We start from the raw sequence: 25,813 nt of genomic DNA, 5'->3' as shown, positions 1-25,813 counted from the left end.
TCCCTTAAGAAGGGAAAGGGCAAGGGCAGACCAGGTAAAGCAAAGGTTGCTAAGAAAGATCCAACAAAGGACAAAGGCCAGTGCTTCCACTGTGGTAAAGATGGGCACTAGAAGAGGAACTGCAAAGAGTACCTTGCAGAAAGGGCGAAACAAAAGCTTGATGAAGCTTCAGGTACATTCATGATCAGTCTCCATTTGTGAGACTCTTATGATAACACATGGGTATTGGATACCGGTAGTACTTATCATATATATAATTCGTTACAAGTTCTGGCAAGGCCTAGGAGACTAGAGAGAGGTGATGAGATGTGTTAGATCAAGAGCACTAAGAGGGGGGGGGGGGCGGGGGGGGGGTGAATTAGTGCAGCGGAAAACCTTCTGCGATTTAAATCGAAAACTGCGTTCGTTCGATAGAAGTGATTTTGGTAAGAAAACCGATTCGTAAATCACTTAAACTTTTGACTAGGAGAGATGCAGCAAAGATATGAACACAGTTTGCAGTTACAATGGAAATCAAAACATAAGCGCAAATTGAAATACGACGTTCGTACGATAAAACTGATTTGCGTCTTAAACCCCGATTCGGAAAGCACTGAACTTTGAAACATGTTCGTAAAAACATAGAAGGCAGTAACCTATTAAGGAGGTTTGCAGTAAAGATAAGATGCTCAAAGTAAATGCAAACCGAGATTTAGAGTGGTTCGGTCAATCTTGACCTACTCCACTTTTGGCTTCCTCCACCGACGAGGTCACCGACGTCAACTAGAGGCCTTCCTTTAATAGGCGAAGGCCAACTACCCTTTTACAGTTTCACTCCTTTTGACGGGCTTAGGAGACAACCCTTACAGAATTTTCTTTCCTCTCTTTACAACTTAGAACTTGGAAGAACAGAGGGAGAAGAACTTTTGGCCTTTACAACAATTTTGAGCTCTAAGAATCACAAAAAAGGATCAAGATTTCGGTGTAAGTTCATGCCCTTTCAGTGGTGAATGGGTGGGGTATTTATAGGCCCCAACCCAGTTCAAATTTGGAGCTCAAAACTGTCAATTCCCGAAATTCCGGGATCAGGCGGTTGCACCGCTTGGAAGAGCTCGAAGACTGAGCCTTTGGGCGGTGCTACCTCCTGTCAGGGGCGGTTGCACCTCTTGCCAGAGCTCGAAGACTGAGCTCAGGCGGTGCAACCTCCTGACTGAGGCAGTTGCAACGCTCAGCCAGTGCTCGGAGACCGAGCCCAAGTGGTGCCACCTCCTGTCAAGGGCGGTTGCACCGCCCAGTCTCGCTCGGAGACTGAGCCCAGGCGGTGCCACCTCCTGGCTGGGGCGGTTGCACCGCCCAGTCTTGCTCGGAGACTTAGCCTAGGCGGTGCTACCTCCTGGCTTGGGTAGTTGCACCTCCCGCCAGAAATCAGGGTCCGAATGGGTTGATCCATTCTGCCCAATTTGGGATTTTCAAGGGCCCAATTGCCCCAAGATTAAGTTAATGGGATCACCTCCCATTTCCAACTTAATCATTGTGCTAACTACGATTTTTCCTAAGACATTTACTGCAACTTGCTCCGGTGCGTCAATCGCTTCTTCCGGCGAGCTTCCGGCGAACTTTCGTCGATCATCCGATGAACCCTCGGTGATGCTACTGCGGACTTCCGGCAAACTCCTGGACTTGCGACGATCCACTTGGCGAGTTCCGACGAGCTTCTTTGGTAAGCTCATGGACTTCTCGGATTTGTTCCCGCAGAACCTCCAACGACTGTTCGAACTTCCGTCGAACTCTCGAACTCCCAACGTGATCATTGTCTTGACTCCGGCGCAACTCCTGCTGCATATCTTTCTTCCATCGTAGTTAATCCTGCACACTTAAAACAAAACTTTGATCGAGACAATTAATCCTAAGCAATTAACCAAGTTGTTCGGCATGTCATTGGTCCCTCGACGCTTCGTCCGATTCTTCGGCGCATCGTCCTCTCCTGCAGCCTATTGCCCAATCGGCCAGTTGACTCCGCAACTCCGATATCCTTGGCACAATACCCGCTCTTCTTGGCCCGATGCCCGAGTCCACGGCCCGAAGCCTTCTGTCAATACGTCGACCGATCCACCGGCCCGATGTCCAATCTTCTGACATGTTCCTCCGGCACAACATGATTTTCCTGCTTTAATTGTCTCATCCTGATCGAAGCATCCTGTGTCACTCAAAACGCAGATTAAATCATAAACATATATCAAGTGGTTTTATCATCAAAATACGAGATTCAACAATCTCCCCCTTTTTGATGATGACAACTACTTGATGACGGAGTTAACCTTACCTCCCGGAGTTTAAATAAACTCCCTCTATCAATATGCCATATTGATAGAATCTTGAATTCAAACTGAATTCAAGTCATTGCAATATTCATCATGAATACTTGCAACACGTCATCATGAACTTATGCATAAACTTATGCATAACATGTCATGTCATCAACATACTTCTCCCCCTTTGTCATCAACAAAAAAGAGAAGTATCACAATCAAGTGTTTGTGATATTGGTTCAACTCATTGCATGAAAAACATAATATCAAGTTTTATCATCATGCAGTTTTGAAGCTAGAAAATTTAGCAAATGTTACATCATGCTTAGAACATTCAAGCTATCAAGTTTTAGATATGCAAGTTTTACAGCATACAAGATAGCACTTTTAGAACATGCAAGCTAGCAATGTTACAACATTTTAGAACTTGCAAGCTAGCAATTTAGAGATGTTCAAGAAGGCAACTCTTGCTTCTTGAAATATGCAAGTTGCAAGCTAGCAAATTTTTACAATATGCAAGTTTTGCTTCTTGAGATAGGCAAGATAGCACTTTTACAATTTTTGTTTGGCAAGCTTGTGATGTTCAAGATAACAAGCTCTTTCTTCTCTTTTGAGAAGTGTCATTTTTGCTTTCTTCTTGAATTGTGTAAGCTAGCTAGTTTGCCTCTTTTCATGATGTCCACATTAGAAATTCTTGCTCCCCCTTTGTCATTATCAAAAAGAAGGGAAGACCCTTTTTTTTCAATTTTCAGATTATGACAAAGGTAAGTATCAATTTTATTTGTGCATCATTATATATTCAAATTAAAACATACACAATTTCAAAAGCCTTAGTTTTCATGCACGATACCGAAAAATAAATCAATCATCATTAATGGGTATATCATACATGATACTCAAACATTAAAATTTTTAAGCATTTATCAACATGTTGATCATGATACCAAACATTCATCATTTAAAGCATTCATGATACATATCATATGCAATACATCATGTACATCATTGTCATAAGTATTGCATGCATCATTTTAAATTCATGAATATTTCATCATTGCATGCATCTTGCCAAATCATAAAATATACAATCATCATTAATGCATGATCCCTAATCATCATTTATTTTGCAACATGATGGTACCAAATTTGTCAAATTACATCCTACCATACATGATCGAAACTTCTTATTTGTATACATCAAAACAAATTAATGAATATTTCATGTATTCTTCTCATCACATAAGGAATATCAAGAAGAATTATTAGGTGATGAGATAAACATTTCATGAATACAAGGAATTGCATAAAAATCATATCATAAGTGTTTCATGTATTCATATTATCACATGAAGCATACAAGACAACAATACAAAGAAATCATGTCATGAAGAATATCAATGTGAAAATTCAGCAAAGATCACATGATACAATCGCAAAGCATGATATAATTATGCGATATATCATGAGATGATAATTTATCATATCAATGAGGATTAATTCGTGAATACCAAAGATATGATTCATGGTTCATTAAAATTCTTCTTAACAAGTTCACGATCAAGATTCATATAATTCTTAATAAAGCAAATTGATGTACAATCATCACACAAGACATACAAGGCAAAGAAATCTTGTTATTTCTATATTATGAAATATATGATATCAAGGCTCATGATTCATTTGAAAAAATATAGTACAAAGAGCAACTTGAAACATTCTTATCAAGATCACATTTTAAAATATTCCAAGTATCAAGATATCAATATGACACTTCATTGAATTCTGAGAAATCAAAAGACAAGTTACATTTCATTTGAAGAACTCCTTTTTGATAAATGTAGGGAGCATAATGAACGATCTTGATTTATAAAGAGCTTCATGTTATAATTATCAAGATCATGATTTTAATAATTATTTTCTTTAACAAAGAATCACAAAAGCACTTTATTTTTGCATAAGAAATCTCATTGTATTATGATTTATAAATTCTTTCTCTACACATGAATTATAGGAGATATGTATGTGAAACAAATCTTTGCAAGCAAAAACACTATCATTCATATTTCAAGATGGAATTTATAAGCAGGAATCATTTCATCAAATCCATTTCAAAAAAATATTTTTCATATAATAAGTGTATGAGAAAATCCCATTGTTAGGATACCAATTGTTAAGCGAATCTGAAAATGAAATTAACACTTTCATGCATTCGGACAAGGTTTTGCTATAGATTTTCAAGTTCAATTATGAAGATAAAACATGCTCATGATCATAAAAAATTTTGTATCCAAAACACATAATTTCCAACATGTTATTAAGGCATGTAATAGTGTAAAATCATCATGGCAATTAAGTGATTTGAACATTGAATCAGGAAAGTCCGAAAAATAATCTTAACAAGTTCATGCATTCGAGCACATTTTTGCCATAGTTTTTCAAATACACTCATGAAAATAACACATGCTTATCATCAGCTTAAAATCTCATGCATAAAATTGTTAATCAAAATATTTAATTTCATCATTATGTATTTCTTCAAATCAAACATGATTTTTTTTTAAATCAAAATTGAGAAATAACAATGGAAATCAACGTAATGCACATTATTACTTCTTAACCATGATTTCATATTTTCAATCAAGATCATTTTATTTGCAATATTATCATTTTCGAAATTACTTAGCATGATCATTTTTTTTTTTTTAAACATGTAATTTTTAAGAAAATTAATTCTAAACTAAAAGAGAAAATACATCATGAAAGCATCAAGTAATTTCAAAATAAATTAGGGGGATTTCGATTACCTCATCATTGAAAGCGATTAAGGCGTAGTTTGCCACCTTGCCTTTCTTGATTTTCTCCTCGTCTTCGGAGGAGCTCGATTCATCCCACTTTGTGTTCTTCTTTGGCCTCTTCCTTCGTTCAAGTTTATTGTTTATTTTAGATTTTTGTTTAATAAACTTATTAAGATTTAGTGTTCGAAGTTCAAGTTCATCATTGTCCTCATCACTTGAGTCATCGCTCAAGTGGTATTCATTTGTCCGGAGTTCAAAATCCTTCCTGTTCTTTGGAAGGTGATTTTGTTCATCATGTGCATTGTGCACCATTTCATATGTTATCAATGAACCAATTAGCTCTTCAAGTGGTAAGTTGTTTAGGTTTTTAGCTTCTTGTATTGCAGTTACTTTTGAATCCCACTTTTTAGAAAGAGAACGCAAAATCTTGTTTGCGAGTTCAAAATCCGAAAAACATTTTCTAAGAGCTCTTAAACTATTGACAACAACCGTGAAACGGGTGTACATGTCGCCTATAGTCTCGCTTGTTGCATTTGAAAAAGCTCAGAATCATGCAATAAAATGTTAACTTTTGAGTCTTTGACTCTACTAGTTCCCTCGTGCGTGATTTCAAGTGTTCGCCAAATGTCAAAAGCCGTTTCGCACGTAGAAATCCAATTGAACTCATTTTTTTCCAAAGCGCAAAATAAGGCATTCATAGCCTTTGCGTTTAAAGAAAAATACTTCTTCTCCAAATCCGACCATTCGTTCATCGGTTTAGAGGGAAGTTGAAAACTGTTTTCAACGATATTCCATAAATCCAAATTCGTAGAAATCAAGAAAACTCTCATTCGAGTTTTCCAATAAATGTAGTCCAATTCGTTAAACAATGGTGGACGAAAGACCGATAAGCCCTCTTGAAAGCCATGAAGAGCCATTTCTCTCGGGTGTAAATCCGAAATGAGAAATACCGAGCTCTGATACCAATTGTTAGGATCAAGAGCACTAAGAGGGGGGGGGGGGGGGTGAATTAGTGGAGCGAAAAACCTTCTGCGATTTAAATAAAAAACTGCGTTCGTTCGATAGAAGTGATTTTGGTAAGAAAACCGATTCGTAAATCACTTCAACTTTTGACTAGGAGAGATGCAGCAAAGATATGAACGCAGTTTGCAGTTATAATGGAAATCAGAACGTAAGTGCAAACTGAAATATGACGTTCATATGATAAAACTGATTTGCGTCTGAAACCCCGATACGGAAAGCACTGAACTTTGAAACACGTTCGTAAAAACACAAAAGGCAATAAGCTATTGAGGAGGTTTGCAGTAAAGATAAGATGCTCAAAGTAAATGCAAATCGAGATTTAGAGTGGTTCAGTCAATCTTGACCTACTCCACTTTTGGCTTCCTCCACCGACGAGGTCACCGACGTTAACTAGAGGACTTCCTTCAATAGGCGAAGGCCAACCACCCTTTTACAGTTTCACTCCTTTTGACGGGCTTAGGAGATAACCCTTACAAAATTTTCTCTCCTCTCTTTACAACTCAGAACTTGGAAGAATAGAGGGAGAAGAACTTTTGGCCTTTACAACAATTTTGAGCTCTAAGAATCACAGAAAAGGATCAAGATTTCGGTGTAAGTTCATGCCCTTTCAGTGCTGAATGGGTGGGGTATTTATAGGCCCCAACCCAGTTCAAATTTGGAGCTCAAAACTGTCAATTCCCGGAATTCCGAGATCAGGTGGTTGTACCTCCTAACTGGAGCGGTTGCATCGCCTGGCAGAAGTCGAAGATTGAGCCTCTGGGTGGTGCTACCTCCTGTCAAGGGCGGTTGCACCTCCTGCCAGAGCTCGAAGATTGAGCTCAGGCGGTGCAACCTCCTGACTGAGGTGGTTGCACCGCTCTGCCAGTGCTCGGAGACCGAGCCCAAGCGGTGCCACCTCTTGTCAGGGGCGGTTGCACCGCCCAGTCTCGCTCGGAGACTGAGCCCAGGCGGTGCCACCTCCTGGCTAGGGCGGTTGCACCGCCTAGTCTCGCTCGGAGACTTAGCCTAGGCGGTGCTACCTCCTGGCTTGGGCAGTTGCACCTCCCGCCAGAAATCAGGGTCCGAATGGGTTGATCCATTCGGCCCAATTTGGGTTTTTTGGTGGCCCAATTGCCCCAAGATTAAGTTAATGGGATCACCTCCCATTTCCAACTTAATCATTGTGCTAACTATGATTTTTCCTAAGACATTTACTACAACTTGCTCCGGTGCGTCATCGCTTCTTTCGGCGAGCTTCCGGCGAACTTCCGTCGATCATCCGATGAACCCTCGGTGATGCTACTGCGGACTTCCGGCAAACTCCTGGACTTGCGATGATCCACTTGGTGAGTTCCGACGAGCTTCTTTGGCAAGCTCATGGACTTCTCGGATTTGTTCCCGCAGAACCTCCGATGACTGTCCGATCTTCCGTCGAACTCTCGAACTCCCAACGTGATCATTGTCTTGACTCCGGCGCAACTCCTGCTGCATGTCTTTCTTCCATCGTAGTTAATCCTGCACACTTAAAACAAAACTTTGATCGAGACAATTAATCCTAAGCAATTAACCAAGTTGTTCGGCATGTCATTGGTCCCTCGACGCTTCGTCCGATTCTTCGGCGCATCGTCCTCTCATGCAACCTATTGCCCAATCGGCCAGTTGACACCGCAACTCCGATATCCTTGGCACAATACCCGCTCTTCTTGGCCCGATGCCCGAGTCCACGGCCCGAAGCCTTCTGTCGATACGTCGACCGATCCATCGGCCCGACGTCCAATCTTTTGACATGTTCCTCCGGCACAACATGATTTTCCTGCTTTAATTGTCTCATCTTGATCGAAGCATCCTGCGTCACTCAAAACGCAGATTAAATCATAAACATATATCAAGTGGTTTCATCATCAAAATACGAGATTCAACAAGATGGACCTCAAGATGGGTAATGGAGCAAAAGTTGCTGTAGTAGCTATTGGCGAGGTCGCCCTATATCTGCAGGGTGGAGCTTTTATTGCATTAGATGCATGTTATTTTGTTCCTTCTATTATCAAAAATATTATCTCCATTTCATGTTTGACAGTTAGTGGATATAAATTAGTTTTTGAGAACAATGGTTGTTCGATATTATTAGGTGATAAGATCATCATGAAAGGAACATTGCATAATGGATTATTTATGTTAGATACTACTCCACATATCATAAATGTAAATGTGTCTAAGAGGAAACGAGATGAGATGAACAGTACATATCTGTGGCATTGTAGGCTAGGTCACATCCATGAAAGAAGGATTCAAAAGTTGCTAAATGATGGATATCTAGATCCATTCGACTATATGTCATATGCAACTTGCGAGCCTTGCCTTAGTGGAAAACTAACCAACTCTCCATTTAGTGGAACTGGAGAGAGAGCCATTGAGCTGTTGGAACTCATACATAGTGATGTATATGGACCCATGTCAACTCATGTCATTAATGGTTACTCCTACTTCATTACCTTTACTGATGATTTCTCAAGGTATAGATATGTGTACTTAATGAAGTACAAGTTCGAGGCCTTTGATAAATTCATAGAGTATAAGAATGAGGTGGAGAACCAGACTGGAAAGAGTATCAAAACTCTTCGATCAGATCGAGGAGGTGAGTACTTAAGTATAGAGTTTATTCAGTCCTCAAGGACCATGGGATATTATCCCAATGGACACCTCCTTATACACCTCAGCTCAATGGTGTCTCTGAAAGGAGAAATCGTACGCTATTAGACATGGTACGGTCCATGATAAGTTTCGTTGACCTACCCATCTCATTCTAGGAATATGCCCTAGAAACCGTAGCTTACCTTCTGAACAAAGTTCCAACTAAGTCGGTAGTGTCTACACCATATGAGATATGGAAAGGGAAGAAGCCTGATCTTAAGGTTGTTAAGATTTGGGACTGCCCTGCCCACGTTAAAAGATACAACCTCGATAAGTTAGAATCAAGGACAAAGCGATGCAAATTTGTGGGATACCCCAAGGAAACTTATGGGTATTATTTCTATCATCTCGAGGACCAAAAGGTCTTTGTAGCTAAAAGAGTAGTGTTCCTTAAGAAGGAACACATTCTTGGCGGAGATAGTGAGAGAATGATAGAGTTGAGCGAGGTTGGAGAACCAAGCTCAAGCACCACTCTACAGCCTGAGTATGTTTAGGTACCTAATACACAAGTTTCAACTTTACGTAGGTCTGATAGAGTATCCCATCCTCATGAGAGATATGTGGGACATATTAGAGGAGGGGATGTTGAGGATATTGATCTTCAGACCTACGATGAGGCTATTATGAGTATAGACTCTGAGAAGTGGCAAGAAGTCATGAATTCTGAGATGGATTCTATGTACTCCAACAAGGTTTGGAACCTAGTTGATGCGCCCGAAGGTATTGTACCCATCGGTTGCATGTGGATCTTTAAGAAAAAGATCGGAGTAGATGGAAAGGTAGAGACCTATAAAGCAAGGCTAGTGGCTAAGGGGTATCATCAAAGGCAAGGTGTTGACTACGACGAAACCTTCTCACCCGTAGCAATGCTAAAATCCATCAGAATTCTTTTGGCAGTTGCAGCACACTATGATTATGAGATCTGACAGATGGATATGAAAATCGTATTTCTCAATGGGAACCTTGAGGAGGAGGTGTATATGATGCAACCTGAGGGATTTGTATCCAAGAACTGCCTAGATAAGGTGTGTAGGTTGCTTAGATCCATTTATGGACTAAAGCAAGCTTCCCAAAGTTGGAACATAAGATTTGATGAGGCAATCAGATCTTATAACTTCGTTAAGAATGAAGATGAGCCTTGTGTGTACAGGAAGGTAAGTGGGAGCGCTATCACCTTTTTGGTGTTATATGTGGATGACATCCTGATCATTGGGAATGACATAGGAATGCTATCCACAGTAAAGGCTTGGTTATCTAGACACTTCTCCATGAAGGACTTAGGGGAAGCATCCTATATCTTGGGGATTAGAATCTATAGAGATAGATCCAAAAGGATGCTTGGCTTGTCCCAGCCCAGGTACATAGAAACCATTGTCAAAAGGTTTGGCATGGAAAATTTCAAGAGAGGTCTCATACCGATGAGACATGGGATATCGCTTTCTACGAGTATGTCCCTAAAGACTCCAAAAGAAAGGGCGAACATGGATATGATACCTTATGCCTTAGCAATAGGGTCTATCATGTATGTCATGCTATATACTAGGCTTGATATAGCGCATGCTCTGAGTGTCACGAGCAGGTATTAGGCGGATCCAGGCTTGGAGCACTAAAAAGCAGTAAAGTATATCCTTAAGTACTTGAGAAGGACTAAGGATCTTTTACTAGTATATGGAGGTAATAGCCTTAAGGTTGAAGGCTACACAGACTCAAGTTTTCTGTCTGATGTTAATGATAGCAAGTCGAATTCGGGGTACGGAATGGAGGAGCAGTGTGTTGGAAGAGTTCCAAGCAAGATACTACTGCTGACTCGACCACAGAGGCGGAGTACATTGCTGCATTAGATGCAGCAAAGGAGGGAGTCTGGTTGAAGAAGTTCATCACAGATTTGGGAGTCGTGCCAGGTAGCGAGGAGCCGATCTCCTTATATTACGACAATAACGGGGTGATTGCTCAAGCGAAGGAACCTAGGTCTCATAAAAAATCTAAGCATGTTCTGAGGAGGTTCCACCTTATCAGAGAGATCGTAACTCGAAGAGATGTAGCAGTGGAAAGAGTTCCATCCGAAGATAACATTGCAGATCCACTAACAAAGTCGTTGTCTTAGATTGTCTTTGAGCGTCACAGGAGTCTGATGGGGATCAGACACATAGGTGATTGCTTTAGGTCAAGTAGGAGATTGCTAGTCATAGGTGCCCAACAAGCCAATCACGTGAGTGATGGCACGTGTGACTTGATATAGAATCTTTTTCACTTATTATATTTTGGCATATATCACTTTATAACTATTGCATATATCACCGCTGCACCCCTCCAGGCCTAGCAACATGCCGAACTAAGGCGACTCAATTTGCGGAGGCGAAGTTGGGTTTAGAAGGTCTTAGCACGGGGCAAGAGGACGCAGAGGCGGGTACTCTTGAAGAATATGCCACAGTGTTGCCATTCAAGTTTCAATGCTCCATGGCGACGAGTCTCGGTCGCCTTGGGATGGCCACGAACAATCCATCGTCCGCATACAAGCCCATGCATGAGTACCGAATTCTTCGAGTTAGCAATTCCCCTCACCTCTGTGAGCTTTGCACAACTCTTTCGGTCGCTGAGCAACTCATTCCACTTTGCATGGTCTCATCTTTTTGCCAAGCGCCTCGCTTGCCTTGAGCACCATCAAGTAAAGTTGTCAACGTTGAGCCGTAGCTCAAACTCAGCCATCCCAACCTTTGTGCGCTCCAGATTCTTCCAAGCTTGCCTGTTCTCGTGGTGCCTCTTGCGCGAAGGGTTGGCCATTCCTCTGAATGCCAATCTCAGATGCCCGCTCCTCTGAGCGACTCTTTTCCCTACATCTCCATGCCCGTTTTCCCTCAAACGGTCGCGCATGTGCTGACTGCCCTCAACGCAGCCCCGCTAGGTCCCCCACGTTTGTATGTCAAGTGTTTCTATGAGTGCTTGTCCCGCTCTGATACCATATGACACGGACTTAGCTGGATTTGCCTAAGTCGTGCGGCACCCTCGCGCGTCCGTCCGCAAAGGTCAGCCTCCCCGAAGCCTCCCACTTGATCTCGCAATGCATCCACCCATGCATTCTCTCGAGCGAGATCATGTGACAACTCCTCGCTGCTTGCTCGGTCCATTGAGCTTCGTGGAGTTGTTGTTTGTGAGGTACTCCTCCTCAACATGTGAAGTCCGTCTCACATGATTCTCCCTCTGGAGAGCCGAGACTTATCCCTCCTGGATAACTGTCCCGTTGGAGCAACATCTCTCTTCGTTTCGGAGACCACCATCCCCTTGGACTACTCCGATCTGCTGAACAAACTGTGCATTGTTCTGCCTCTTGCAAACGCACTTGCTAGATTGCGCCTCCACGTCAATACAGCCACCGCTGCACCCCTCCAGGCCTAGCAACATGCTGAACTCGTTGCACACTTCAGCCTCCTCCGGACGTATCCTTCGCATGCCGAAGAGAAATGTATATATATATATATATATATATATATATATATATATATATTGTGATGTCCTTGGATTTGTGCAATGGGAATCGGATCGTGATGAGATTACGAAAATGAGATCGATTCACCTTTAAACACATATCCTAAATAATCCCGGTCATAGGTTACTTGAGAGGGACATCATGATAACCAGACAGATTGGTGTGCTGTATACCCGTCCATATGATGGATGCAGCGGGTCTCATAGCTGCTCGTGTAGGGACACTAGGGATACAGTACAAGTGCTTATTGGAGAATGAGTTCACTGATTGATCCGCTTACGGAATGCTGGATGGTTGATGATGCCTTATTGTCAGACAGCAATTCCGTAGTCCTAGTGGTATATCTGGTCCTTAGACTGGAGACACCAAGGATGTCCTGTATGAGTGCTCCACTCTTTGATACCAGACTTATAGTTTTGGCTGTCCCAGATCTAGTACAACTGGTCATTGAGAGTGGTAGTCGACCTTTTGAGGGCTATTGAGTGTCAATAGAGGATCATCCACTCTCGGCGTCATGAGAGGAATATCCCATGTGTTCTTACTCAAACAAATCCCTTGCTAGGGTCATTCAAGTTGAGAGAGAAAGAGTTCTCCAGGAGAATCCAATTAGAGCGAGACTCGAGTAGAAATTGTATGGGTCTGACAGCACCATGCTCGATATATGGTCTTTGGGATATTAGATGGATGAGGGACTATAGGTACACGGTAACTAAGGACAGACAGGTCCAATGGATTGGATTCCCTTGTATCGTCTGAGGACTACGGCCTAGTGGCCTAGTACGTCCGTAGTCGATGAGTCAAGTGAATTATTACAGAGATAATAATTCACTGAGTTAAAAGGAGTTCTGACAGGTATGACTCACAGCCAACTCGATATTGGGCCTAGAGGGTCACACATATATGATAGTGTTGAATCTCGTATTGTGATGATGAAACTACTTGATATATGTTTATGATTTAATCTGCATTTTGAGTGACGTGGGATGCTTCGATCAGGATGAGACAATTAAAGCAGAAAAATCATGTTGTGCCGGAGGAACATGTTAGAAGATTGGACGTCGGGCCGGTAGATCGGTCGACGTATCGATAGAAGGCTTCGGGCCATGGACTCGAGCATCGCACCAAGAAGAGCGGGTATTGTGCCAAGGATATCGGAGTTGCAGAGTCAACTGCCCGATTGGGCAATAGGCTGCAGGAGAGGGCGATGCGCCGAAGAATCGGACGAAGCATCGAGGGACTAATGACATGCCGGACAACTTGGTTAATTGCTTAGGATTAATTGTCTCGATCAAAGTTTTGTTTTAAGTGTGCAGGATTAATTACGATGGAAGAAAGGCATGCAACAGGAGTTGCGCCGGAATCAAGACAATGATCACGTTGGGAGTTCGAGAGTTCGACGGAAGTTTGGACAATCGTCGGAGGTTCCGCGGGAACAAATCTGAGAAGTCCATGAGCTTGTCGGAACTCGCCAAGTGGATCGTCATAAGTCCAGGAGTTTGCCGGAAGTCCGCAGGAGCATCACCGAGCGTTCATCGGATGATCGACGGAAGTTCGCCGGAAGCTCGCCGGAAGAAGCGATTGACGCACCGGAGCAAGTTGCAGTAAATGTCTTAGGGAATATCATAGTTAGCACAATGATTAAGTTAGAAATGGGAGGTGATCCCATTAACTTAATCTTGGGGCATTTGGGCCCTTGAAAAACCGAAATTGGGCCGAATGGATCAACCCATTCGGACCCTGATTTCTGCCAGGCGGTTGAACCGCCCAAGCTAGGAGGTGGCACCGCCTGGGCTAAGTCTCCGAGTGAGACTGGGCGGTGCAACCACCCCAGCCAGGAGGTGGCACCGCCTGGGCTCAGTCTCCGAGCGAGATTGGGTGGTGCAACCTCCCCTGACAGGAGGTGGCACCGCTTGAGCTCGGTCTTCGAGCTCTGGTAGGAGGTGCAACTGCCTCAGTCATGCGGTGGCACCGCCTGAGCTCGGTCTTTGAGCTCTGGCAGGAGGTGCAACCGCCCTTGACAGGAGGTGGCACCGCCTAAAGGCTCAGTCTTCGAGCTCTACTAGGCGGTGCAACTGCCTCAATCAGGAGGTGCAACCGCCAGATCCCGGAATTCTGGGAATTGACAGTTTTGAGCTCCAAATTCAAACTGGGTTGGGGCCTATAAATACCCCACCCTTTCAGCACTGAAAGGGCACTGAACATACACCGAAATCCTGATCTTGTTCTGTGATTTTTAGAGCTCAAAATTGTTGTAAAGGCCAAAAGTTCTTCTCCCTCTTTTCTTCCAAGTTCTGAGCTTTAAAGAGAGGAGAGAAAATTCTGTAAGGGTTGTCTCCTAAGCCCATCAAAAGGAGTGAAACTGTAAAAGGGTGGTTGGCCTTCGCCTATTGAAGGAAGGCCTCTAGTTGACGTCGGTGACCTCGTCGGTGGAGGAAGCCAAACGTGGAGTAGGTCAAGATTGACCGAACCACTCTAAAACTTGGTTTGCGTTTACTTTGAGCATCTTATCTTTACTGCAAACCTCCTCAATAGCTTACTGCCTTCTGTGCTTTTACGAACTTGTTTCAAAGTTCAGTGCTTTCCGAATCGGCGTTTAGACGCAAATCAGTTTTATCGTACGAACATCATATTTCAGTTTACGCTTACGTTCTGATTTCCATCATAACTGCAAACTACCTTTATATCTTTGCTTTAACTGCATCTCGCTTCATCTCAAGTTAAAGTGGTTTACGAATCGGCTTTCATACCGAAATCGCTTTTATCGTACGAACGTCGTATTTCAGTTTGCGCTTATATTCTGATTTTCATCATAACTGCAAACTGCCTTAATAGATTTACTTTAACGTCATCTCGCTTGATCTTAAGTTAAAGTAATCTTAGAATCGACTTTCACACCGAAATCATTTTTATCGTTCGAACGTTTTTTTTTTAATCGTAGAAAGATATCCGCTGCACTAATTCACCCCCCCCCCCTCTTAGTGCTCTTGATCCTAACAATTGGTATCAGAGCCCGGTATTTCTCATTTCAGATTTACACCCGAGAGAAATGGCTCTTCATGGCTTTCAAGAGGGCTTATCGGTAGTTCGTCCACCGTTGTTTAACGGATTGGACTACACTTATTGGAAAACTCGAATGAGAGTTTTCTTGATTTCTATGAATTTGGATTTATGGAATATCGTTGAAAATGGTTTTCAACTTCCCTCTAAACCGATGAACGAATGGTCGGATTTGGAGAAGAAGTATTTTTCTTTAGACGCAAAGGCTATGAATGTCTTATTTTGCGCTTTGGACAAAAATGAGTTCAATCGGATTTCTACGTGTGAAACAGCTTTTGACATTTGGCGAACACTTGAAATCACGCACGAGGGAACTAGTAGAGTCAAAGACTCGAAAGTTAACATTTATTGCATGATTTTGAGCTTTTTGGAATGCAACCAAGGGAGACTATAGGGGACATGTACACCCGTTTCACGGATGTCGTCAATAGTTTAAGAGCTCTTGGAAAATGTTTTTCGGATTTTGAACTCGTAAACAAGATTTTGTGTTCTCTTTCTAAGAAGTGGGATTCAAAAGTAACTGCAATACAAGAAACTAAAAACCTAAACAACTTACCACTTGAAGAACTAATTGGTTCGTTGATGACATATGGAATGGTGCACAATGCACATGATGAACATGATGAACAAAATCACCTTCCAAAGAACAGGAAGGATTTGGAACTCCAGACAAATGAATACCACTTGAGCGATGACTCAAGTGATGAGGACAATGATGAACTTGAACTTCGAACACTAAATCTTAATAAATTTATTAAATAAAAATCTAAAATAAATAATAAACTTGAACGAAGGAAGAGGCCAAAGAAGATGAACACAAAGTGGGATGAATCGAGCTCCTCCGAAGACGAGGAGAAAATCAAGAAAGGCGAGATGGCAAACTACGCCTTAACCGCTTTCAATGATGAGATAATCGAAATCCCCCTAATTTATTTTGAAATTACTTGATGCTTTCATGATGTATTTTCTTTTTTAGTTTAGAATTAACTTTCTTAAAAATTACATGTTTTAAAAAAAAAATTATGATCATGCTAAGTAATTTCGAAAATGATAATATTGCATATTTTATAAACAAATAAAATGATTTTGATTGAAAATATGAAATCATGGTTAAGAAGTAATAATGTGTATTACGTTGATTTCTATTGTTATTTCTCGATTTTGATTAAAAAAAATCATGTTTGATTTGAAGAAATGCATAATGATGAAATTAAATATTTTGATTAACAATTTTATGCATGAGACTTTAAGCTATACATGATGATAAGCATGTGTTATTTTCATGAGTGTATTTGAAAAACTATGGCAAAAATGTGCTCGAATGCATGAACTTGTTAAGATTATTTTTCAGACTTTCTTGATTTAATGTTCAAATCACTTAATTGCCATGATGATTCTATACTATTACATGCCTTAATAACATGTTGGAAATTATGTGTTTTGGATACAAAAATTTTTATGATCATGAGCATGTTTTATCTTCATGATTGAACTTGAAAATCTATAGCAAAACCTTGTTCGAATGCATGAAAGTGTTAAATTTCATTTTCAGATTTTCTTGATCATAATAATTCATTTTTGAGAATCTATTGATCTTGATGGTTTTATGATGAAATTCATTTTTCGATCCTAAACGTTGATGCACGTTTAACATAAATGAAAAAGCATGCTAACATGAAATCAATCACTTAAAATGAAATACTTAAAAAAAAAAGGGGGAAATATATTATTAAAGAAATCATGAATCTACTTATGTTACGAATTTTGTGAACCATAAAAATGATTTTTGGTGATTTGAATCTAAATGAGTTTTATCCAAAATCATGATCTTGGTTCCATGATATTTACAAATTAAGATTTATTATGAATCAAGATTTTTTCATTAATCGTTCTCCTAAGATTTTCTTTTGATTAATTATGGAGTAGGTTTTTCAAAAATAAATCATGTCTTTTTGTATTCACATGTTTTAATCTTTCATGATATGATTTTTATACAATTCCTTGTATTCATGAAATGTTTATCTCATCACCTAATAATTCTTCTTGATATTCCTTATGTGATGATAAGAATACATGAAATATTCATTAATTTGTTTTGATATATACAAATAAGAAGTTTCGATCATGTATGGTAGAATGTAATTTGACAAATTTGGTACCATCATGTTGTAAAATAAATGATAATTAAGAATCATGCATTAATGATGATTGTATATTTTATGATTTGGCATGATGCATGCAATGATGAAATATTCATGAATTTAAAATGATGCATGCAATACTTATGACAATGATGTACATGATGTATTGCATCTGATATGTATCATGAATGCTTTAAATGATGAATGTTTGGTATCATGATCAACATGTTGATAAATGCTTAAAAATTTTAATGTTTGAGTATCATGTATGATATACCCATTAATGATAATTGATTTATTTTTCGGTATCGTGCATGAAAAATAAGGTTTTTGAAATTGTGTATGTTTTAATTTGAATATATAATGATGCACAAATAAATTTGATACTTACCTTTGTCATAATCTGAAAATTGAAAAAATGGTCTTCCCTTCTTTTTGACAATGACAAAGGGGGAGCAAGAATTTCTAGCGTGAACATCATGAAAAGAGGCAAACTAGCTAGCTTACACAATTCAAGAAGAAAGCAAAAATGACACTTCTCAAAAGAGAAGAAAGAGCTTGTTATCTTGAACATCACAAGCTTGCCAAACAAAAATTGTAAAAGTGCTATCTTGCCTATCTCAAGAAGCAAAACTTGCATATTGTAAAAATTTGCTAGCTTGCAACTTGCATATTTCAAGAAGCAAGAGTTGCCTTCTTGAACATCTCTAAATTGCTAGCTTGCAAGTTCTAAAATGTTGTAACATTGCTAGCTTGCATGTTCTAAAAGTGCTATCTTGTATGCTGTAAAACTTGCATATCTAAAACTTGATAGCTTGAATGTTCTAAGCAAAAATTACACTCCTCTAAAGAGAAGATGCAAATGTAACACTTGCCAAATTGTTTGCTTACCTCATGTAAAACATTATCTCTTACTAGTTTGGCATTTTGCTAGCTTGCACTTTGCAAAGAATGCAAAAATGACACTTCTCAAAAGAGAAGAAAGAGCTTGTTATCTTGAACATCACAAGCTTGCCAAACAAAAATTGTAAAAGTGCTATCTTGCCTATCTCAAGAAGCAAAACTTGCAACTTGCACATTGCAATAGGAAGCAAGAATCATAAGCTTACACAAGAAAGCTATCTTGCATTTGCTTTCAAAAATTTTGCTAGCTTGTATGTAGTAAAACTTGCATATCGTAAAAATTGCTAGCTTGTAGTATAAAGAGAAGCAAATAGTTGCTATCTCAAGAAAATTAAACATGCTAAACTTATACCTTGGAATGGAAGCAAAATTGCGAGCTCAAACATTGCAAAGGAAGCAAAAATTTGCTAGCTTGCAACTTGCATATTTCAAGAAGCAAGAGTTGCCTTCTTGAACATCTCTAAATTGCTAGCTTGCAAGTTCTAAAATGTTGTAACATTGCTAGCTTGCATGTTCTAAAAGTGTTATCTCGTATGCTATAAAACTTGCATATCTAAAACTTGATAGCTTGAATGTTCTAAGTATGATGTAACATTTGCTAAATTTTCTGGCCTCAAAACTGCATGATGATAAAACTTGATATTATGTTTTTCATGCAATAAGTTAAACTAATATTCCAAACACAAGAATAGTTGGACTTCTCCTTTTTGTTGATGACAAAGGGGGAGAAGTATGATGTTATGCATAAGTTTATGCATAAGTTCATGATGACGTGTTGCAAGTATTCATGATGAATATTGCAATGACTTGAATTCAGTTTGAATTCAAGGTTCTATCAATATGACATATTGATAGGGGGAGTTTGTTTAAACTCTGGGAGTTAAGTTTAACTCCATCATCAAGTGGTTGTCATCATCAAAAAGGGGGAGATTGTTGAATCTCGTATTTTGATGATGAAACTACTTGATATATGTTTATGATTTAATCTGTGTTTTGAGTGATGTAGGATGATTCGATCAGGATGAGACAATTAAAGCAGGAAAATCATGTTGTGCCGGAGGAACATGTCCGAAGATTGGACATCGGGCCGGTAGATCGGTCGACGTATCGACATAAGGCTTCGGGCCGTGGACTCGGGCATCGCGCCAATAAGAGCGGGTATTGTGCCAAGGATATCGGAGTTGCGGAGTTAACTGGCCGATTGGGCAATAGGCTGCAGGAGAGGACGATGCGCCGAAGAATCGGACGAAGCATCGAGGGACCAATGACATGCCGGACAACTTGGTTAATTGCTTAGAATTAATTATGTCGATCGAAGTTTTGTTTTAAGTGTGCAGTATTAACTATGATGGAAGAAAGACATGCAGCAGGAGTTGCGCTGGAATCAAGATAATGATCACGTTGGGAGTTCGAGAGTTCGACAGAAGTTTGGACAGTCGTCGGAGGTTCTGCGGGAATAAGTCCGAGAAGTCCATAAGCTTGCCAAAGAAGCTCATCGGAACTCGCCAAGTGCATCGTCGCAAGTCCAGGAGTTTGCCGGAAGTCCGTAGGAGCATCACCGAGGGTTCATCGGATGATCGACGGAAGTTCGCCGGAAGCTCGCCGGAAGAAGCGATTGACGCACCGGAGCAAGTTGTAGTAAATGTCTTAGGGGATATCGCAGTTAGCACAATGATTAAGTTGGAAATGGGAGGTGATCTCATTAACTTAATCTTGGGGCAATTGGGCCCTTGAAAAACCCAAATTGGGCCGAATGGATCAACCCATTCGGACCCTGATTTCTGCTAGGCGGTTGAACCGCCCAAGCCAGGAGGTGGCACCGCTTGGGCTAAGTCTCCGAGCGAGACTAGGCGGTGCAACTGCCCCAGCTAGGAGGTGGCACCGCCTGGGCTCAGTCTCCGAGCGAGACTGGGCGGTGCAACCTCCCCTAACAGGAGGTGGCACCGCCTGAGCTCGGTCTTCGAGCTATGGCAGGAGGTGCAACCGCCTCAGTTAGGCGGTGGCACCGCCTGAGCTCGGTCTTCGAGCTCTAGCAGGAGGTGCAACCGCCCCTGACAGGAGGTGGCACCGCCCAAAGGCTCAGTCTTCGAGCTCTGCCAGGCGGTGCAACCGCCTCAGTCAGGAGGTGCAACCGCCAGATCTCGGAATTCCGTGAATTGACAGTTTTGGGCTCCAAATTCAATCTGGGTTGGGGCCTATAAATACCCCACCCTTTTAGCACTGAAAGGGCACTGAACATACACCGAAATCCTGATCTTGTTCTGTGATTTTTAGAGCTCAAAATTGTTGTAAAGGCCAAAAGTTCTTCTCCCTCTTTTCTTCCAAGTTCTGAGCTTTAAAGAGAGGAGAGAAAATTATGTAAGGGTTGTCTCCTAACCTCTTCAAAAGGAGTGAAACTATAAAAGGGTGGTTGGCCTTCGCCTATTGAAGGAAGGCCTCTAGTTGACGTCGGTGACCTCGTCGGTGGAGGAAGCCAAAAGTGGAGTAGGTCAAGATTGACCGAACCACTCTAAATCTCGGTTTGCATTTACTTTGAGCATCTTATCTTTATTGCAAACCTCCTCAATAGCTTACTGCCTTCTGTGGTTTTACGAACGTGTTTCAAAGTTCAGTGCTTTCCAAATCGGCGTTTTGAAGCAAATCAGTTTTATCGTACGAACATCATATTTCAGTTTACGTTTATGTTCTGATTTCCATCATAACTGCAAACTGCCTTTATATCTTTGCCTTAACTGCATCTCGCTTCATCTCAAGTTAAAGTGGTTTACGAATCGACTTTCATACCGAAATCGCTTTTATCATATGAACGTCGTATTTCAGTTTGCGCTTATATTCTGATTTTCATCATAACTGCAAACCGCCTTCATAGATTTACTTTAACGTTATCTCGCTGGATCTTAAGTTAAAGTAATCTTAGAATCGGCTTTCACACCGAAATCGCTTTTATTGTTCGAACGTTTTTTTTTAATCGTAGAAAGATTTCCGTTGCACTAATTCACCCCCCCCTCTTAGTGCTCTTGATCCTAATAGGTAGGCATTACGATGAGTAGAGGTTCAGATATGAGATATCCGATGGAGCCCTTGTCTTATTGGATATCCAATAAGCCCCTGAATTATTGGATCTCATGGACGAGATCCAATAAGAGCCCATGAGAGATTATTGGATAGAGATCCACTAATCTAAAAGGCTTGGGTTATTGGATGCAGATCCAATACCCACTAGGTGAGGATCCATTAGGGTTTGACAAGGGACCTCTATAAATAGGAGGGATTCAGAGCCTCATAGGCTAGAGCCTTTGCTTGCCTCTCCTATTCTCCTTCCCCTCTCCACCTCAGAGCAGACCTGGAGTTTTGAGAAGCGTCATCACAGCCCTGCCGTATGGATCACCGCTAGAGAGGAGGACGCTTGACCTCCTTCACCCTCTCCTAAGGATTTACAAGGAAACAGGGATATATGATCTCCCTAGGTAACACAATCTACTCTATATGTAGTTTTTCAGTTTTGAGGATTTTGCGCACCAATCTTCGCACGACGACAAACATCTCTTTGGGAATCGGGGATTTTATTTTCTTGTTCTTCCACTGTGCATGTGATGTCGCCCCCAAAGATTTTTCCAGCAATGTCTTCATCAATTGAGGATCTTTCAAAAAGGTGACTTAGAGTTGAGGGTCAAGTATTTTCGATTTAGGGTTGTAGATTTAGGATTTAAGGTTGATGGTTTATGGTTTAGGGTTTAGGGTTGAGGGTTCAAGGTATAGGATTTTAAGTTGAGGCTTTAGGGTTTAAGGTTTATGGTTAAAATTTAAGGTTGAGGGTTGAGAGTTAAGAGTGTAGGGTTTATGGATTAGTGTTGAGGGTTTGAGGTTTTGGGTTGAGGGTTTATGATTTATTGTTGAGGGTTGAGGGTTTAGGTTTTCAGGTTGTAGGTTGAGGGTTTAGAGTTGAGTGTTCGGTACTTCGGGTTTAGGTTTTAGAGTTGAGGGTTTAATGTTTAGGGTTTAGTATTGTTGTTTGAGGGTTTAGGGTTTAGGTTTTATGGTTTAGGGTTTAGCATTGAGAATTTAGAGTTTAGAGTTTAATATTTAGGGTTTTAGTTAGGGAGGTAGACCTCTGATGATGTGAAGTCAATGCCGGAGGAGAAGGCCATAGTTACGATGGATGCTACCATCAAGAGAGTTCTATTTGGCTTTGGTATATCTGTTTGGCTCTAGTGACAGTCAAAGATGACAAGGGCGGCTGAGGGCAATGGACGAAGGGTGAAATCATTGGACATGGGGCTTCCGTCTTTGACCTACCTAGTGTCCAATGGGCTCCCTTCCACCACAGTTGCATTGGACATTCTACCCAGTGTCTAAACTGCATTGGTCTTCGCTACATTGTTTTGGTTCAAAAATGATGTTATTGAAGATTACATTGTGGAACAATCTCTTTCAAACTCATTGTAATCTAAAGACCCTAAAATAGAACTCCAAGAATTCAACCATGAAGGGTTAGTGCCAACATAAGCAGCTTCACTTGTACCATCATTCTCAAGGATGGCTTTGTTTCTCAAGCGCCCTCAAGAGAAACACAGCAATATACTAGCATTCCAAGAGAGAGCGTGGGAGGAATGTACGAAGACTCCAACTGCCAGATTGATCTCTCAAGGTTCTCTAACTTCTCTCAGGGAAAATAACTTAAAGTGCTCTTCAAAATCGAGAAATCAATAAGGGTGAAATCAATTTAGACATTTTTCTTAAGGAGAACAGAAAGTATGATATCATTTATGTAATGATTAGTAGATTCAAAAGAGGAAGTATTATGTGGATACCATTTGAGGAAGAGTATAAGAGATAGTTTACACCGATTGGCTTGGAGTGTAGAACAGAGACACAGTTTTGCCGCTGCAAACAATGAACACCTGTAGTGTACAAGAGGAGTGAATTGTATAGGAAAATTAACAAGGCTCAACCCAACTTTGATTTGATTTGAATCGTATCAACTCATATATTGACATGACGAGGATGGGTACGAGGGAAGAAAGAAAGTGCTTTTGCCCTTTCCTCCATCATCATGCGAGTAATAGAAAATACCTCCATTTGCATTTATTCCTCGTGTTTGTACCTATGAATATAATTGATACCTCTACTTGGAAACTTCTTCTTTTTCTGACCTTATCTAAATCATCAGTGCATATATAGCCTTGCCATGATGTGTACATGACCTTCGCTTCCTCCAACAGCATGAACAGCCACAAGAATGGTGGATAAAACTCGAATCACCAAAGGAAAGCATAGGGGAGCAGTCGCAGTTACATTGCCTTCTCTATTACAACAACTCAGAGTGGTAGAGATGCATTCATTTTGATCTTCGGGTGTAACTATTTGGCAGTGGCTCATCATCATCACTACATCTTCAATCATACGACACTTCTCAGAAAGATCACTTCTCTATGAGGGTTTAGTCTTCAGTGCATTAAGAACCAATGTACCAGTAGTTTCAGTTCATTCGATAGTCAATCCTTCAACTTCACCAAAATATATCCTCCTCTCAATCTATGAGAAAAGAAGAAGAATCCATGAGATTAATATAGCAGTAAAAGTGCAAATTTATATCAAGATGAGGTGCTAAGATCTTATAGCAAATTTGTTTATGTAGAATGTCATGAAAGTTGATCCTACTCTTAGAACCCTGGCATCGGAAAACATCACCTACAAATAATAATGACAATATAAAGATCAACTTCTCATGCTCAACCCAAAATGCCAATGAAAACAATTTATCACTATTTCTTATCTATGGCAACAAATTAATCATAATATGCAAGAAGTTATATATTCTTTTTATAATCATAATATATTTACGATGTTACTACTATTTAATTTTATAATATAGAAAATTTCTTTTTCCAAGAGATATTGGTCGATATATTTTTTTTTAGATTTTTTATATCTACTATACATTTCTCATTTTTGAAAGTCAGATATCTTATGGAATATTTAGGTATAAGAGTATCATAACATATGATATCCTTATGATTTATTTTATTTCTCAATTTATAAGAGTATCAAAACATATGATATCCTTATAATATTTAGGTATAAGAGTATAAATAAATAAATATTAGGATCAAAATTCGTCTTCATCACTTATTCTTTAGAAAAATAAAATACCGTAAGTGAAAAAAATAAATAAAATTACCTCCTTGTTCTTCAGCAAAGCCCAAAGATAAATATTTTCTACAGATTGTTCAGCATGCTTTCTAGCTCTTTTTCTTTCATTACAATATGCAGCAACTTCAGATACCACTTCAGATGCAGGAACTCCATATCTCATAGCTACAGACAACAATGCTTCTCTACCTTCATCAGATTCTACAGCCTCTTTATCAAAATAAAGACCAGTAAAACATCTATTGCCAATCCCATCACTTGCATCAGATGCAACACTACTCTGCATTTTCTCCACATAAACCTCTTCAGCTTCAACCACTGCAGCCAATGTTATGTACAATAATGTCAGCATACCTTCTCAATGGAGAAGTGAAATGTGTGTAGAGTGGGATTGACAGTCCATAATGAGCCCACTCATCATCTCTGCCTCTCAAATCTCTTGTGCAAAAATAGACTACTAATTGCATTGTCCTTACAGCACGTGCAACACAAGATCATTCTTCAGTTTCTCTCTCATCTTGGGTAGTTCGAGCCAGCCCACCTGCCGCTGCTGCTCTCCGGCCAGCGCCCACCATCGCCCCGCTTCCCGGCCGGCGACCACCGCCGCCGCTGTTCCCCGGCCAGGAGACAACGCTGCCAGCGTCCATCCCAGCCCTACTGCCGCCGCCCGCCTCCCCTTGCGTCACAGCGCAGCCGCTCGACCTCTCCTCCTCGGCGATCGTTGGTGACGCTGCTCCCAGCCGCGCCACCACCGCTGCCTCTCCACCGCCGCCCGCCTCCCCTTGGGTCGCAGCCGCAGCGACCGATTGTCGCCCTCCTCGCGGCGACCGAAACAGGGCAACTCACGGATTGCCCTTGTTCCCAGCCGCATCGCCGCCGCCCGATCACCTGGCCAGCGACCTCTTCTCCTCGCGTCCCCATCTCGCTCGAGCGAGAAGGACCGCCAGCACCGCAGCCGCAACCGCCGGTTGCCGCAGCCCCTCCTTGCAGCGGTTGCAGAAACAGAGCTTCCTCCGTTGCCGCAGCCCCTCGTCGATCGCAGCCACGCCTCGAGCGCCGTCGCCTTCCAGCCGACCCACCACCAGTGCCAGCAACCGTGCGGCGACCGCTGCTCGCCTCCTAGCCGCCGCTCCCCCTGGCTCGGGCGAGAACGACCGCCGCCACTCCCCCTTGCTCTGCCCCCTTGGTGACCGAAACAGGGCAATCCTCTTGCTGCTGCGAACGGTTGTCACCACCGTCGCCGCTGCTGCCCAGCCACCGACGACGCCGTTCGCCGCCCAGCCTGCCACCGTCGATTCC

At 41.3% G+C, this 25,813-nt stretch overlaps 1 protein-coding gene across 1 annotated transcript; it reads right to left on the bottom strand.

Moving 5' to 3' along the window:
- Positions 1–23,199: 23,199 nt before the first annotated feature.
- LOC135611558 (inactive exonuclease DIS3L2-like) lies at positions 23,200–25,089 on the bottom strand. Its single transcript, XM_065107195.1, has 3 exons — positions 25,056–25,089; positions 24,543–24,832; positions 23,200–23,262 (listed from the first exon to the last, which is right to left on the bottom strand). The coding sequence occupies exons 1-3, from the start codon at positions 25,087–25,089 to the stop codon at positions 23,200–23,202; spliced, it is 387 nt and encodes a 128-aa protein (XP_064963267.1).
- Positions 25,090–25,813: the final 724 nt, after the last annotated feature.

Source organism: Musa acuminata, chromosome BXJ2-5, assembly GCF_036884655.1.
Source record: "Musa acuminata AAA Group cultivar baxijiao chromosome BXJ2-5, Cavendish_Baxijiao_AAA, whole genome shotgun sequence".
Taxonomy (NCBI): domain Eukaryota; kingdom Viridiplantae; phylum Streptophyta; class Magnoliopsida; order Zingiberales; family Musaceae; genus Musa; species Musa acuminata.
This window is presented reverse-complemented; position numbering and strand designations above follow the sequence as displayed.

Bases quoted from the DNA above. Each gene is read 5' to 3' on its own strand.
- LOC135611558 (XM_065107195.1), bottom strand. From the start codon at position 25,089: ATGGTGGGCGCTGGCCGGAGAGCAGCAGCGGCAG. The intron at 24,833-25,055 runs GTGGGCTGGCTC...CATTGGCTGCAG, and splicing joins CCGGAGAGCAGCAGCGGCAG to TGGTTGAAGCTGAAGAGGTT. The intron at 23,263-24,542 runs GTAATTTTATTT...TGTACACTACAG, and splicing joins CTTTGCTGAAGAACAAGGAG to GTGTTCATTGTTTGCAGCGG.